Source organism: Notolepis coatsorum (assembly GCF_963971535.1).
Source record: "Notolepis coatsorum genome assembly, chromosome: 18".
In the NCBI taxonomy this organism is placed as follows: domain Eukaryota; kingdom Metazoa; phylum Chordata; class Actinopteri; order Aulopiformes; family Paralepididae; genus Notolepis; species Notolepis coatsorum.
This window is the reverse complement of record NC_140182.1, coordinates 79846656-79864144: the sequence shown is the minus strand read 5'-3', so window position 1 is coordinate 79864144 and position 17489 is coordinate 79846656. Positions and strand designations below refer to the sequence as shown.

The 17489-nt window shown below is 45.4% G+C and overlaps 1 protein-coding gene across 1 annotated transcript in view; it reads right to left on the bottom strand.

Annotated features, from left to right (window-relative positions):
• slc17a8 (solute carrier family 17 member 8) overlaps positions 1–17489 on the bottom strand; it is a gene marked incomplete at both ends in the record, with an annotated part of 218329 nt that overhangs the window by 127858 nt on the left and 72982 nt on the right. The window contains 2 exons of the mRNA XM_084335382.1: positions 5009–5127; positions 5845–6097. Coding sequence (XP_084191508.1) covers positions 5009–5127; positions 5845–6097 — 372 coding nt within the window. The remainder of the gene's footprint in view (positions 1–5008; positions 5128–5844; positions 6098–17489) is intronic.

Genomic DNA, 17489 nt, shown 5'->3' with positions numbered 1-17489 from the left:
CTGTATTCATATTACCCACATGACTATGTGGCCAAGTTCAGCTCCAACTCCATAGTGAAGTTTGCGGACGACACAGTGGTGGTGGGGCTGATCTCTGACAATGACGAGAAAGCCAACCGGGAGGAGGACAACAGCCTGCTCCTTAACATTGGTAAAACCAAGGAGCTGATCGTGGATTTTAGGAGAACACAGCAGGGGACACACACACCACTGTGGATAAACGGGGCTACCGTGGACAGGGTGAGCAGCTTCAAGTACCTGGGGGTCCACATCTCAGAAGACCTGACATGGACAACAGTGACAACACACATAGACTCAGTCGTAAAGAAGGCGAAGCACCACCTCTACCACCTGAGACAGTTAAGGAAGTTCACAGTATTGGGGAAGATACTCCAGTCCTTCTACTCCGGAGCTGTAGAGAGCATCTTGACTGGAAACATCACTGCCTGGTATGGAAACAGCAAGGCACAGGACAAGAAGGCCCTACAAAGAGTGGTGCGCTCAGCTGAGCGTACTACGGGTATTGCACTACCACCCCTGCAGGTTTTATATAACAAGAGGTGCAAATCCAGAGCCTGCAGAAAAATGAAAGACCCTCACCACCCAAACAACAGCCTGTTCAAGCTGCTGCGGTCAGGCAAACGCCTGCGCACACCAGCAACTAGGACAGAGAGACTTCGGCTCAGCTTCTTCCCCCAGGCCATCAGAGTCTTGAACACTGAACTCTCCACACACAAGCACACATGAGCACACACACAACACACACACACACTGTATACGCTCACACACCAACAGTCACTTTAGCATGAACACACACACACACATGCTGCACACGCTCACACTCAACGCTCACTTTACATAATGAAAAGGTCACTTTAAAAAATAAAAAATAATGGGAGTGGTTCTTGTATAGTAAATAGATGGATATAGCAAGATAGCATAAGGATATATAGTATAACTGTAGATTGTATAGTATAGCATTGTATAGTAGTGTACAGAAGACCCAGTGCCTCATCCGTAGCTAACATTGTATTGCACTATCGCAGGACCTTAGCATGTCTTTTACCATTATTTTTGTAAACTTTATGTACATTATACCTGTTATGTCTTATTCTTATTACTTGTATTATTGTACAAATATCTTATTCTTATTCCTTTTTTATTACTTGTATTATTGCACAATCGCTGCGGGCATGACCTCCTGCATTTCACTGTATGCTTGTATGCCGTGACAAATAAAACTCTTGACTTGACTTGACTTGACTTGACTTGACTTGGTGGGCAACAAACATAGAGGGGGCGGGCGTTATTATGCAGATTAGAATTGTTGGACGTCCAAGATACGCTAAGTTTCAGATGACTCAATTCAGTGAGGGAGAATATTGTGAGATGTGAATTGGAAGAATGCGCCAAAATGAGAATTAGAGACATAGACCCCACTTTCCGTGCCAGCAGGGGGAGCCAAAAATAGCGCTTGAGTGCCAGCGCTGTAGTCAATGGGAGGGCGATCACATTTGCGAACGCATAAACTATATCTTAAATTATGGCTATGTGTCTAATACGCCCGTCGCTTATCAATGACTTGTTTGCAGTCAACATTGTCGAAACGGATTGTTTTTTAATCGGTTCATTTCCGTTTTATACCATTTTGAAAAACGCTTGTTTTTTTTTATTTCCAAAAAAAAAATATATATATTCTGCAGGAATCACGCTTTAGTGGAATACACAAAACACGTTGTCATTTTTCAGCCTATTTATGAATTGTTTTCAAATAAACGCTAGATTATCGATAGTATATGTGTGCTTATGCACGCTAGAGAAGCGGGCTGAAAAATCGATTATCTTATTTCCTGATCAGCACACACACACTCACAGCCACACACACATATGGGACACGCTGAGATATAGGTGAAAAGAGCTCTGATTATCCCAAGACTGGTAAAATAGATTCCTTACCTCAGATCAGATGTTCTCCAAAAAGATTATTCCAATTCCTGATCGCCATTCCAAATATCGATCGCGTTTATTGATCCAACGCTGGGTACTGGAAATACCGATTCCACGCTGTTCTGAGGGTCGGCGAAGACTGCAATCGGCTCGGATTACATGCCTGACAAGTAAAATGTGGATTCCGGACTTTCTTTTCCCCATGCGTTTTCCTTCAATCCAATCCAAAGGGTGCATTACCATCCGGCAGACGATAGGGGGCGGTATTTTCCCTGTTCAAACTCAGACAGAGTCCCAGTGGTAACGTGAGGCTAGATTGATGAAAAATTTATGGAAATCGATAATAAAAAAAATAACGATTAAAAACTAGATTTCTCGTCGCTTGGCACTCAACGCATGGCATGAACTAACGAGATTTCTCTTGGCTGGCACTCAAGGTGTTAATAAAAACCCACATAGCTAGAAAACAATGCTAAACACTGAAAAAGGCCATTTATAAGATAGTTCCCCTTTAAAACCTCCATTACGGCTCCTGTTATAACCTCCATTACAGCTCTTGTTATAACCTCCATTACGGCTCCTGTTATTGTCATGGTTTTTACTTGGTTTGGTGGTCCTGTGGTGGACAGCTGTCAATCACTGGATTCTGTGGATTTATTCCTGTGACGGACAGCTGTCAATCACTGGACTCAGTGGTTAATTGCACCTTAGGTCCCGTTTAGACGGAAACGCTAGCAGGTGAATCCGCAAAAATATTTTTTCGGATGTGCCTTTCGTTTATACGGAAACGGCGTTTTTACGGGGTGAAACCGCAAAAAAGTGAGACTACCTTCCAGGGTGGAATTCCTAGAAACGCAAAAGCTTTGCGCTCTCGTCTAAACTGTTAAACCGTATAAATCTGTTAAAACGATGACGAAAGGGTTGTCACGGCTCTGGTCGCGCGTACTGCTTACGTCACAGGTAGCAGGTATGCGCCAGTAGCCGAGACGTAAACAAAGCAAGTATGTCTGACTATATCAACGGAGATCACCTGAAGGCTACATTGGCAGTACTTTTAACCCTTTCACTGCCACACGACAGAAGGTTAACCCTTTACTATCACACAACCGGCTGTCGTGTGGCAGTGAAAGGGTTAAATACACAAGAATCTGTCCCGCGGCGTGAGTGGACTCACTGTCTGCGAGTGACTCTGCTTTGGTCCAATCACATTCCCCATCCACAGTCTGCGAATCAGAGGCAGAGTAGGGCGGGTCTTCACAGCACGTCATGTGACATATGCGCCAATCGTGTGACAGCGGGGCGCCGTCGTTACAGCGTCGTCTGCACGGAGAATTCCACCCCAAAACGCTCGTCTAAACGTAAAATTAAAAGTGAAACCGCAAGATGACTTTTGCGGTTTCTGTTCACAAAACGCTCGTCTAAACGTAGCCTTAGTAGAGCAGGTGTGTGGGCCTGATTGCACCTGACTCAGTGCAGCTGGTTGACCAGCAGTGTAACTTAAGGCTGTTGTGACGTACGTGGGTTGGTCATTATCATTATTATCGTATTTGTAACACCATGTAAACATCAGGTTAGTATATGTAATATTTGTTATTTGTATTTGGTGTGTGTCACCTTAATTCTGAACCCCTTTTGTTTCTCCCTTTCCCAGATGCCACCTGTCTCACTGATTGTGCTGATTGCCTGAGGAGTGGCATCAGCCTCGGTAGTCGGGTGGTTAAAGCCTGGCATGTGACACACATCCGGGCGCCTCATTCTATCATTTGCCAGTGACCAGAGTGGAGTGAGGTGGCCGTTGTTTGCCACTGTTGTGTGGAGCGATTCTTATGCTTATTTACCACTTTGTGTGGATTAGCCATTGTGTGGGAATATATATATTATTGTTGTGGGCCTCTGTGCCATTTGCCACTTTGGGAGTGGAACTATATATATATCCTGTGTTGTCTTATTCACTGTGGTTAAGACACAGTGAATACTTGTGTTTGTATTATTATTATTATTATTATTATTATTATTATTATTATTACCCTGTTTGTTCTCCCCTACCTTTTTCCCTCATTGGTTATTTGTTGTGGGTTTTATTCCCCTCTTTGTTTAATAAATACATTTACTTTTGAAAACACTTCATTATTTCCTCCTACCAGGACCTGTGCTTAAAGCACGCACTGGATGGGCTGGGCTGGCTTCACAACAGCCCGCTCCAGGTATAATTTGTTAGGTCATCAGACCTTTGGTTGTGACAGCTGTGATCACATTGGACGCCTTTTGAGCGTTTCTGCGCCTTTTTCCCTATTGTTTTCAATGGTTTTGTTGCGACAGGCGCGCGCCTCCTCCAAACTACGAGCCTCGCGTTTTTCGGGAGCAGGAACTTTAGCCACGGAGCGCACCAACGTCAATGTCACCTTCTTGCAGATGGACCAATCAAATCAACCGAGTGGAGGGACTACAAATCTCAGGTATCTGAAGAGAAATCGACAGCTGTCGATAGTTGCCAACATTAGATAGCATTAGCCATCAATGCTAACGATAGTAATGTACTGTAGGCAAGTTATGTAACATTATCTGAGGTAGCAACAGTAATCAGTAGTAATGTATGTAACTTATTTAACAATAGCTGAGGTATTCAGTGGTATCGCTCGTTGCACCCTGTGCTCTTTCTATTCTCTATGTACACCGACGCCCCACGCTTGAGCGCAAGAAAAAAGTGTCCAATCTTATCACAGGTTGTTGGTGCAATCCCTGGTGGCAACTTGGAGGGTTTATTTTCCAGCCGTGAGCCGGCAACTGGAGGGCGGCTAGAGTTACATCTATGGTGTCGCCCAACCATCTCTGCCAAGGTGCCCTTGCGCAAGGCACCAAACCCCATAACCGCTCCAAGGGTGCTGCACTATGTGTGACCGTGAACTCTGACCTCTCCAAAGATACGCACACCTGTAGGGTATTATGCATACCAGTAGCTTTGTCTATAGGATGGATATGTGGAAGGACAACATTTCAATAGCCTTGTTGTAATTTGACTGTAAAATAATGTTCTTAAAGGGAAAGAGAGAGTCTGAGTCACCTGTTGGCAGCCAGTTTGTTGGAAATGAAACCACCAGGGATTTGAGTGACGATATAGCCCCAGAAGAAAGAGCCGTGAATCAGTCCTACTGTCTCTGGGCCCCAGTTGAACTGAGCTTTCTGGAGGGAAGAGAGAAGAGGTTGAGGTGTGTGTGTGTGTGTGTGTGTGTGTGTGTGTGTGTGTGTGTGTGTGTGTGTGTGTGTGTGTGTGTGTGTGTGTGTGTGTGTGTGTGTGTGTGTGTGTGTGTGTGTGTGTGTGTGTGTGTGTGTGGTGTGTGGTGTTTGTGTGTGTGTGTGTGTGTGTGTGTGTGTGTGTGTGTGTGTGTGTGTGTGTGTGTGTGTGTGTGTGTGTGTGTGTGTGTGTTAATTTAATAATAAACACTGTTAGGACTATCTGACCATTAATTATAAACACTGTTAGGACTATCTGACTCTTAATAATAAACACTGTTAGGACTATCTTACTCTTAATAATAAACACTGTTAGGACTATCTGACTCTTAATAATAAACACTGTTAGGACTATCTGACCATTAATAATAAACACTGTTAGGACTATCTGACTCTTAATAATAAACACTGTTAGGACTATCTGACTCTTAATAATAAACACTGTTAGGACTATCTTACTCTTAATAATAAACACTGTTAGGACTATCTGACTCTTCTTTATTTGAGCCCCTTGGGGAAATGTGGGCATTATGGGGGAGGGGTGGTACAGACATGTGCAGGATAATAGTAGAAAGACTATAATTTTTTCAGAATATAAAGATATGAGAATAAATAAACAGTGTAAACAATTAAATTAACTCTGAAAATAAAAATATGAGATCCTACCTGTAGTACTGGAGTCCCGTTGATGTAGATAGTGTTGTTGTTCACCATCTCAACGATGGCTACTCCCAGGATGCAACGGATCCCGAAGGAGATGCAGAAGCCCAGGCCGCTGAGGATGGCAATGATGTAGCGCTTGGGCAGCCCGCCACAGCCACAGTCCAGCAGGGGGGGACTGCGAGGGGGCACCGACACGGGACGCCCATCCTCCGTCAGCTCGATGTGGTCCTCATCAACGTTGGTGCCGTCTAACTTCCTGCACGGTGAAAACACAGGAGATGTTAGAATGGGGAGAATTAATGGGGGCTGTGTCACCGTGATTCATGTGTTGGTGATATTGCATTGATATTCAATCTATTATTCGGGGGACCCTGGTGTAAACAAGACGAAAGTCTTTCTCTGGTCTGCATCCCCTTAACAATTGTATGTATTGAGCTGTACTGCACTGTACCCATTCTGCAATCTGTTAATAAAGTTTTCATTCATTCATTCATTCATTCATTCATTCATGACAGATTGTCTACCGCGCTCCCTACCTGTGGAACAAATGACCTGCCGTCATCAGGAGCGTCTGCTCTGTCGAAGCTTTTAAATCCCTGCTTAAGACCCATCTTTTCTCTCTCTCCTTCAACCTACCCTGATCTCACCTGGTCGGGGACTGACCCTTAGATTAATCTGTCTAGTTTAGTTAGGATGTCTATTTGCTCCCATGTCTGCTTTTCTGCAGACATGGGAGAACCTTTTTAACCTCTGTCTCTGTCTCAACTGGTCCCATGGAACAGCTTCATACCGCCTTCTGTCTGGCCTGCAGTGCTGAACCTTCTGAGCGGCTTCTCCTGCCCCCACGGGGCATACGGCCCTGAGCTATTGTCTTGTATCTCATCCTGTATCCATACGCTTGCAGTCGTTCTATCTATTACTCAATTTCACAATTTTCTTATATACTATGATTCCACTGTCACTCACCACCATGTATGCTTATGCTCACTACATGTATTTATTACTCCATTTCCGCCCACTACAAACATGGGAACTCTCTAACCCCTGGCCCAACCCCCCCCCCCCCCCCCCCCCCTCTCTCTGAGTCGTTGTCTCGTAGTGCTGACCAAGGTGATGGAAGTCTCTGGGTCTTGGCCAAGATTGCAGTGACTGTTCTACGTGCACCACCGAGGCCATGGATCAGCTTCTTACCGTCTTCTGTCCGTGGTCTATCAACGTGGTTCAAGTTCAAGTTCAAGTTCAAGTTCTTTAATAGTTGTCATACAGAAGTACAGAATACTTTCATACAAAATGCTTCTTACTGTTACGCTCCAGAGACTGTGCTAGACAAGATAGTATCAAATAACATAATAACATAATATAGCATGAATTTAGAAGAAGAAAATGAGGTCACAGTGTTCGGTATAGACATATGTACAATGTTCTGAGTTACCATATAATATACAATACACAATACTATGCAGTGTACTAATGTACAGTACTATCTAGTGCAAAGCAGAAATGGGATGAGGTACAATTTTAGGTACAATTTACAGTAAGGTGTACGAGTTGTAGTGCAATCCTTCATCCATAAATATAAAGTGTGGGGAGTGGGTGCTACAGTGTGTTTGTTTAAAGTGGGTGTGTGCTATAAGTGTGTGGAGTGGGTGCTACAGTGTGTTTGTTTAAAGTGAGTGTGTGCGTGTGGATGTGTGTGCTATGTGCGTTTGGTGGTTGTTGTTGTGTGTTCATTCATTGTTCGTTTAGCAGCCTGATGGCCTGGGGATAGAAGCTTCTTCTGAGTCTTTCTGTGCTCGCCTTGAGACTCCTGTATCGCTTGCCTGACCGCAGCAGTTCAAAGAGGCAGTTGTTCGGGTGACTGGAGTCTTTAATGATTCTCTTAGCCTTGCCCTTGCAACGCTTGTAGTAAATGTTCTGGAGGGTGGGGAGCCCCCCTCCAATTGTGCGTTCGGCTGAACGTGTCACTCTTTGTAGTCTGCTTTGGTCTTGTGCAGTGCTATTCCCAAACCAGGAGGTGATGTTGCCGGTCAAGATGCTCTCTATTGTACATGAGTAGAAGTTCTTAAGGATCTTCTGGCTGACTTGGAACTTCCTTAGGCGCCTGAGGAAGTAGAGGCGTTGTCGTGCCTTCTTCACAACACTGTTAATGTGTGTGGTCCATGTCAAGTCCTCGGATATGTAGGCTCCGAGGTACTTAAAGCTGTTGACTCTCTCAACCGGTGCCCCGTCGATGCTGAGGGGGCTGTATTCCTTGACCCCCGACCTCCTGAAGTCCACAATCATCTCCTTTGTTTTGCTGACGTTCAGGGAGAGGCTGTTTTCCTGGCACCATCCCGCCAGGACCTTGACCTCTTCCAGGTAGGCCCTCTCGTCGTTGGCAGAGATCAGGCCCACCACCACTGTGTCGTCAGCAAATTTGACGATTGTATTGCTACTCCGCTGAGCCACACAGTCGTGTGTGTACAGGGAGTAGAGGAGGGGACTCAGAACACAGCCCTGGGGGGCCCCTATGTTGAGGGTGATGGATGAGGAGGTGCAGTTGCCTGCTCTCACCACCTGGGGTCTGCCAGTCAGGAAGTCCAAGACCCACTGGCAGAGGTCATAGCCCAAGCCCAGGTCCCTGAGCTTGGCTATGAGTATGGAGGGGACTATGGTATTGAATGCCGAGCTGTAGTCGATGAATAGCATTCTCACATAGTTCCCCTGCCTCTTGTCCAGGTGTGATGCTGCTGTGTGCAGCACATGGGATATGGCGTCCTCCGTGGACCTGTTGGGGCGGTATGCAAATTGCAGGGGGTCCATGTTGATGGGGAGGGAGGAGCAGATGTAGCCCTTTACTAGCTTCTCGAAGCACTTCATGGCTATGGAGGTGAGAGCTACAGGGCGGTAGTCGTTGAGGCAAGCAGGCTTGGATTTTTTGGGTACAGGGATAATAGTGGACTTCTTCAGGCAGGTGGGGATGACAGCCTGTTCTAAGGACAGGTTAAATATGTCAGTGAATACTGGGGCCAGTTGGTCGGCACAGACTTTTAGGACGTGGCCGGGGATGCCGTCTGGACCTGCTGCCTTCCTGATATTCACTTTTTTAAAGGTCCGCCTCACCTCATGCTCTGTTACCCTGAACACTGCGCCTCCATCAGCAGCCGACCCCCCCCCCCCCATTGCCGAGGCTTGTGAGCTGGTGTTGTTATTACCAGCATCAAACCTCGCATAGAAGGTATTGAGGTCATTTGCTAAGGAGATGTCACTGTTCAGTTTGAGGGAGGCGCCTTTGTAGTCTGTCATCGTTTTGAGCCCCTGCCACATAGCTCTAGAGTCAGCTTGTTCAAACTGGAGTTCAATTTTATCCCTGTAGCGTCGTTTGGCCTCTGACACAGTCCTCCTTACGTTGTATCGCGCCACCTTGTGGTCATTCATGTTGCCTGCCTCTAGGCCGTCGTTGTATGCTTTGGTGCGCTCTCTCAGAGCTTCACGGACGGATTTGTCTACCCAGGGTTTTTGATTTGGGTAAACTTTAATTTTGGTAGTGGGGATTGTTTCTTTCACCCTAGTACAAACATAGTCCAGCACTGTCTCCGTGTAGGCATTAATGTTATCTGTGTCGCGGAACACATTCCAGTCTGTGTTGTGAAACACTGACCGGATCGTATCCTCTGACGTCACATCCCATTTCTGCACCTCTCGCGAGACTACGGGAGTACTTTTAATTCTCTGTCTGTACTTCGGTGAAAGAAAAATTTATGCGTGATCTGACTTACCGAAGCCACTATCAGAATGAGCCTTGTAGCCACCTTTAAATTGCGTGTAACAGTGATCTAGGATGTTACCGCCTCTGGTGTTGCAAGTCACATGCTGATAGAAGTCGGGCAATACCTTTCTCAGATTGGCGCTATTGAAATCTCCCAGAACTAAAATGGCGGCGTTAACATTCGCCTCTTGGATTCTATTTACCTCGTCGTGTAGTCTGGAGAGCGCAACCTTGTTGCTGGCTTGCGGTGGAATATACACTCCGACCAGGACGATCGCCGTTAACTCCCTCGGGAGGAAGAAAGGACGACACTTGATGGTTATATATTCCAGTTCTGGGGAGCAGTGGTTGGATAATTCCTTCACGTTAGTTGGGTCACTCCAATTTTTGTTCAACATGAAGGCAATACCTCCTCCACGTTGTTTACCGGATTCTGCTGTTCTATCCTTGCGGTGAATGAAGAAATGATCGGCCGGTTGGATGGCGTGGTCTGGGACTTCTGGCGCCAGCCACGTCTCGATGAAGCAGAGAACGTTACAGTCCCTAACGTCTCTCTGGAATTGAATCCTTGCTCGGATGTCGTCTAGTTTATTGTCTATTGATTGTACATTGGCTAGCAATATACTGGGTAGTGGTGTCCTGTGCCGCCTGGTTCTCAGCCTGTTACGGACTCCAGCTCTCTTTCCTCGCCGTCTGGGTCCTTTGTCCCTGGGGGCGAGATCCGGTCCTGATGTCCTCAAGATCTCAACGGGCCATTGTTGCGGTTCAGAGAGCTGATCCAGAGAGTAATCCAGTCGGTAAGTTTCCCGTAATCCAATGTCTATAAGTGACTGACGGTCATACACATTAAATGCACCTACTGTTGGTACAGACAAAACTCTTAAAACTATAAATATTAACAAAAGTATGCACAGTCTCGACGGAGCGCACAGACAGGCAGCCGGTCGTAGCGGCGCCATCTGAGCTCCCTCTGGTGTTCAGACGTTCATTGCTGGGTTAGGTAGTTCTATTCTATTCACATAATATGCTCACTACATATATCTATTCTATTCACATATATGCTTACCACTTGTATCTATTGCTATGTCCGCCCATCACAATCACGCAAACTGTCTAACGCATGTCCCGTCTCCCTGTCTTCCTGTCTCCCTGTGAGTGGCTGTCTCGGAGTGATGACCGGAGTGTTGGACGTCCCGTGATGAAGACCGGAAGGATGCGACCCTATCTGCGCCGCCCCTTCACCTCAAATAGATCCACTATCAGCTCTATCTTTAATCATAATCTTACAAAATGTTCAATTGCTATTAGGGATGCACGATATTGATTTTTTGACACCGATACCGATAACTTTATGCTCCTCAAGCCGATAACCGATATTGATAACCGATATTTATTGTATTATAATTTTTTTTTAATGTATATATATATATATATATATTTTGGTCAATTTTTTTTTTTTTTTTTTTTTATAAGCTCCGACGTCATCGGTACTGCTATCGGTACTCGAGAAATTATGGAGTTTTTTTTTGAGGAATTTAAACGTCACAAACTAATCTTGTTGGCCGTTTTCTATATCTTTCCTGCCTCTGTGTCTCTGCCTGCGCGAGGAGCGGGCTGTGCTCACACACACACACTCACTCACACACACACACACACACACACACACGGGTGCTGCCGAGTACAGACAGCTCTGCTCTCATCATGGCGGACAGAACGAAACGTTCAAAAGTCTGGGTCTATTTTACTAAAGTCGATGCTGACAACACTCGTTGCCACTAGTGCAACAAGACATTTGCCAGTAATGTATAAGCGCTGGTACTTGTCAATGTGGCTGGCGGGGAGCTAACGTTATTAGCCGGAGCTCCGAGTAGAATAATGGCCGACAATCCGGAGGTAAATAAACGAACGGGAGCTTCTGATTGGTGGTAAGAAGAAGAGGTGGGTGCAAGCGGTGGGACGTAATTGGCAGATCGACTGTCTGCCTCCGAATGTAACGTGACTACATCACAGCCAAGAAAGGGAGCGCTGGATTTGTGAAAAACTCCCTGTTCCTAAACCACACGCTGTCAGTCGTACCACAGTACTGGCAAAACGGGAGGAGGCTATAATAAAAACAAGCGCCCTTCATCCAAATCCACCCACACCGGATTTCTTTTAACCAAAAAATGTATTATACATTATCGGAGCTATCAATAACGTTATCGGGTTTATCGGGATGACGTCATAATTGCTGATATCGGCCCGATAATTATCGTGCATCCCTAGTTGCTATCGCTATCAGCTCTATCTTTAATCTTTCAAAATGTTCAGTTGGTATCGCATGCACTTATCTGTGTTTCACTACACATATGAGTGCATGCCTACCAACTGTCCGCCTGTTTTATTACAACACTACTATCACCGACATCTAAGAAGGGAGATCCCCCCTTGAATGGCCCTTCTAAGGTTTCTCTCCTCCACACTGTCTGTGGTGCATTTTTTCCTATTGCTAGGTTTTAGTGAGTTTTTCCTTACCTTCGCGTGGGGTATGTCTGGGAGTGTTGCATTTATTTATTTTGCATTTATTTAAAAAAATATTGGACTTTATGGTGTTCTTGTTTTGTTCTTGACTTATTGTGATGTTTTCTTCTTGATTTGTTTAAAGAAGATGTGTCCGGCCCATGGGGACATTAACGTGTGTTTTCGGGCCTTACAAATAAATTTGATTTGATTTGATTTGAATCTCCTCCCCCCTCCCATGGATATGTGAAGGATGGGAGATACTTCTGCCACAGGAGGAGTAGAGTCAATTAGGTAGCTGATTAGTACTGATAGAATACACCTTTGTCACGCTCCAAGATCAGCTCATGTCTGGGAGAGAGAATGCCCCAGGCAGAGAGTTGACAGCTGTGTCATACCGCCATCTAGCGGTCACCTGCAGACAATGCACTCAACTCTGATCTTGCTTGCTCAAATCAATAACACTCTACTGTGGCAATTAGTGTCTTTATTACAAGTGTTGTCTGTTTAGGTGTGTTCTGTGTTAGCATTCTTATTCTGTGTTTTGTATTTAGCCTAGTCCTTGTTCCATGATTGTTGTATTGTATTTTGTATTGTATTAGTTCTAGTGTCTTCTTCCCCCAGCTGTTGATCATTTGTAATCATTGTAATTAGTCTGAGTATATTAGGGTGTCCTGTTCCCACTTCCTTTGTGGCGTCATTCCTCGTGTTCCCCGTTCCTGTTTGTATCTTGCTGTCGTCTGCCTTGCCCTGCTGTTGTATTGAGTCTCAGTAAGTTATATTAGTATTCTGTTTTGTCATCTTTGTTTTCGTATCTCAGTCCGTGTTTGTAGTTAGCGCCAGCGCCGCTGTGCCTTTTGTTTTGTATTATATATATCCCTGCCTTGCTCCTGCCTTGAGTTCTGATATTAAAAGAACACCGTTGAGAAGAGCAACCCCGTCTCCTTTCTCCTGTCAATCCGCATACTGGGTTCTTCTGTCATGCCGAATCGGAACAGAATGACGCCACCATCACCGAACCCAGCGGAAAAATTAAGGGGAAGGTGAAGGTTCTCTCCAAATTAATGGGGGGGGATATGTCAAAGTTTTCCCCAGCTAAATGGGTATTTCTGTTTCAGACAATCCAGTCCGCAGTGGACCAGTATCCGGACCAGGAGGCAGAGATGAGGGTGATGGCCGACGAGGCCGCAGTCCTCATGAAGAGGTATCGTGTTCCACCCTCTGATCTGCCTCCTGTTCGTGTCCCTGCAGTTAGCCAGGCCCACCCAACTAGCATTGTCCTTACTGTTAGCCTGGCTCCTGAGGCTGGCCGGGTTTCCACAGCTAGCGTTGCCCCGACAGCTAACCTGGTCCCCACAGCTGATCCGGTCGTCGCTGTCAGCCTGGTTCCGGTCGGCGTAGCCCCGGCTGTCACCGCTCCTCCTCCGGCTTCCATGCCCTGCCCAGCCTCTACGCCTGGTGCGGCTGCTGCACTGGGTCCAGGCTCATCCCCGGATCCTACGCCACGCCTCACCGCTGAGACTGGTCCGGTCTCCACGCCCTGCCCGGCCTCTACACCTGGTCCGGCTGCTACGCCGGCTCCGGGCTCCTCGACTGATCCTGGCTCTCCGTCTGGTCCAGCTCTACGCCGTGATCGGCGCCCTGGTCCTTGCTGTGGTCTTCGACGTGGGCTGCGTTGGATCCTGCTCCGGGGGTCGTCGCCGTCGCACCTCCGTTCCGGCTCTCCGGATCCGGTCCCTAATCCGGCGGCTGGAGGGTCTCCCGTCCGGGATCCTGCTCTGGGGTCCTTACCCTCGGTTCCTGGCTCCAGGCTCCCTGATCCTGTTTCTCTCCCCACCCCCCCTCTCCGGGCCTCTGTTCCCTTCCCACCCCCCCTCATCGGGCCTCTGTTCCCGGGTCCTGCCTCCCTCTCCGGTCCTCGGTCCCCATCCCCACCCCCCCTCTCCGGGCCTCTGTTCCCGTCCCCACCCCCTCTCTCCGGGCCTCTGTTCCCGTCCCGCCCCCCCTCTCCGGGCCTCTGTTCCCGTCCCCACCCCCCTCTTCGGGCATCTGCGCCCGTTTTCTACCCCCCTGGCTGCTATGCCCCTCCTGGGTTCTTTTCTCGGACTCCCGGCCCCAGTTCTCCGGATCCTCGCCCTGGGTTTTTTCCGGGGTCCCGGCCTCCTGCGTCGCCCGTGTCCGGACGATATTCTCGGGGGTCTGGAAGCCACCCGTTCGGGGGGAAGTACTGTCACGCTCCAAGATCAGCTCATGTCTGGGAGAGAGAATGCCCCAGGCAGAGAGTTGACAGCTGTGTCATACCGCCATCTAGCGGTCACCTGCAGACAATGCACTCAACTCTGATCTTGCTTGCTCAAATCAATAACACTCTACTGTGGCAATTAGTGTCTTTATTACAAGTGTTGTCTGTTTAGGTGTGTTCTGTGTTAGCATTCTTATTCTGTGTTTTGTATTTAGCCTAGTCCTTGTTCCATGATTGTTGTATTGTATTTTGTATTGTATTAGTTCTAGTGTCTTCTTCCCCCAGCTGTTGATCATTTGTAATCATTGTAATTAGTCTGAGTATATTAGGGTGTCCTGTTCCCACTTCCTTTGTGGCGTCATTCCTCCGTGTTCCCCGTTCCTGTTTGTACCTTGCTGTCGTCTGCCTTGCCCTGCTGTTGTATTGAGTCTCAGTAAGTTATATTAGTATTCTGTTTTGTCATCTTTGTTTTCGCATCTTAGTCCGTGTTTGTAGTTAGCGCCAGCGCCGCTGTGCCTTTTGTTTTGTATTATATATATCCCTGCCTTGCTCCTGCTTTGAGTTCTGATATTAAAAGAACACCGTTGAGAAGAGCAACCCCGTCTCCTTTCTCCTGTCAATCCGCATACTGGGTTCTTCTGTCATGCCGAATCGTAACACACCTGTGCAGCATTAGTTCACACTTCACTTCACACACATCTCACATGCACACACTCCCGACACACACACTAGCTGATTAGTACTGATAGAATACACCTGCGCATAATTAGTTGACAGTGACACACATCTCACTTGCACACACCCCAGACACACACACTACAGTCAGTTAGTCAGGAGAAAGTTGAGCGGAGTAGGAGTTGGAGTTGTGTTATTGAGAGAGAGAGAGAGAGAGAGAGCATTCAGAGTTGTGACGGTGAGAGGTAGTGAGAGGTGAGGAGAAAGCGAGTAGGTGTTCTTTGTGTACTGGACTGGCTGAGATTCCCCCTTGTGTACTGACCCTGGACAGGACGACTACCCTGAGTATTGAACAATCCCTTTTTCTGTCGCCAAGCCTGTTTTGTGTTTTTGACCATCGGACTGTCTATGACCATTCTCTTGCTTATCAAACTGGATTTCTGCCTTAATTCAATAAATATTTGTATTGATTGATATTGCTCTTGTGTGGACCTTTTGAATTTGTTTGTATTTGAACCGTGGCGAGTCTGGTCCCCACCAGATTCGTGACACTATTCAGAGTTTATTACTTTTCAACTGTGCTGGAAGAAGTGCACTTTAAAAAGTAAAAGTCCTCCACAAAAAATTCTATTTAAAATGTGTTTTTTTGTGTGTTTAAAAAAAAATCTAACAGCTCTATATTCTGACAACCATCACTGATATAGAGTGTCTGGTCAGTAACATGGGTCTCCCAATCCCTCCGCTCTGCAGTAATTGGATAAAGTGGGAAGGGATACCAGAACATGTATTTCCTGTTTACTGCAGAGCGGACGGACTGGGAGACCCATGTTACTGACCAAACACTCTATATCAGTGATGGTTGTCAGAATGTAGAGCTATTTAACACATATCTTAACAAGAATATACCACCTTTAAGTAGACATGTTTAATATTGAATGCACTTAAGTATCTAAAGTAAAATTACACATTCTACATGATGTTTGTGTATTCCAGTCCTTGGGAGCGTTCAGTCCTTGAACCATTGACCTCTAAAGGTTAAAGTGGTATGTGGTCCAGTTATGCTGCTCTGATTAAAGGTTAGGTTAAAGTGGTATGTGGTCCAGTTATGCTGCTCTGATTAAAGGTTATGTTAAAGTGATATGTGGTCCAGTTATGCTGCTCTGATTAAAGGTTATGTTAAAGTGATATGTGGTCCAGTTATGCTGCTCTGATTAAAGGTTATGTTAAAGTGGTATGTGGTCCAGTTATGCTGCTCTGATTAAAGGTTATGTTAAAGTGATATGTGGTCCAGTTATGCTGCTCTGATTAAAGGTTATGTTAAAGTGGTATGTGGTCCAGTTCTAATAATAATCAGTGCTCTGATTATGTCCTCTTGAAGTTGACAGACTTAACATTTTTAAGTATTTAATCTTCATACATGCATGCCATGTTTCCTATGCAAACTCTTTATCTTCTAACTAACTGATATGTTCAGATGAAACATCAATTGAACATCACGTGGGCTTTGCTGCAAGTAAAAAAAACACTAGAATACTGATTTGAAATTGAACGCTATTCTATCTTTTGAAGACCATCCTCTGTACAATGTATTTGATGCTCTGTGAAGCTCATTAATGATTGATGGAACAAATGATGGAATAGATTTACCAACGAAAAAGGTGTTTAGCCTGCTCATACCTTAAAAGCGTGGGGCAGCACAAATTCCTTGGCTCTGCTAATGTATAACGTGTAGCTCCATTCAAACTGACGAGAACAAACGTGAACTTTCATGTCTCACACGACTCCCTCTACACATCCTCCTGGGTTCCCGCATTTCACTGTATGCCTTGTATACTGTGACAAATAAAAACTCTTGACTTGACTTGTCCTAGTGTCCCCCAGGTTACATGTATATGGCGTGTCAAAGGAGACTCTTTTTGTTTTTATTATAAACAATGTTTATTGGTTGTTGCTTTGTTTGTGTTAATAAAATTGCATTTATCTATAACCCTAATTCTGTCACTGTTTTATGTCACAAAGAAGGGTGGATCAGAAAGCTGTCTACAACATTTGTAACAGGTGATGAAAAAGTCAACAAATATTTAACAAACTATTAGACATTTGTTAATGATGAATAGTCTTCAATTTAGATTAGGGCACACAATAACATCTGAAGATGATTTATAGATGTTTTATGAATGTCTAACAAATCATTTGTTGAACATGAACAAATAAATGGAGGTATAGTCGTTTTTTTATATCTACAAATCTACAAATGTGTTACTACACATTAAATAACAGTATTTAATAATGAACAAATCAAGTACAAACAATGTTGATAATGAGTTATAAATCATTTGTAAATGTTATACAAATATAGTTATAAATTATTTAATAATGATTTACGAATGTATATAAATGGTTTGTTCATGATTAGTTCATTATCTACAAATACCTTATAAATGTCTTTATAATAACTGAGTGTTATTATAAAGTGTTACCAAA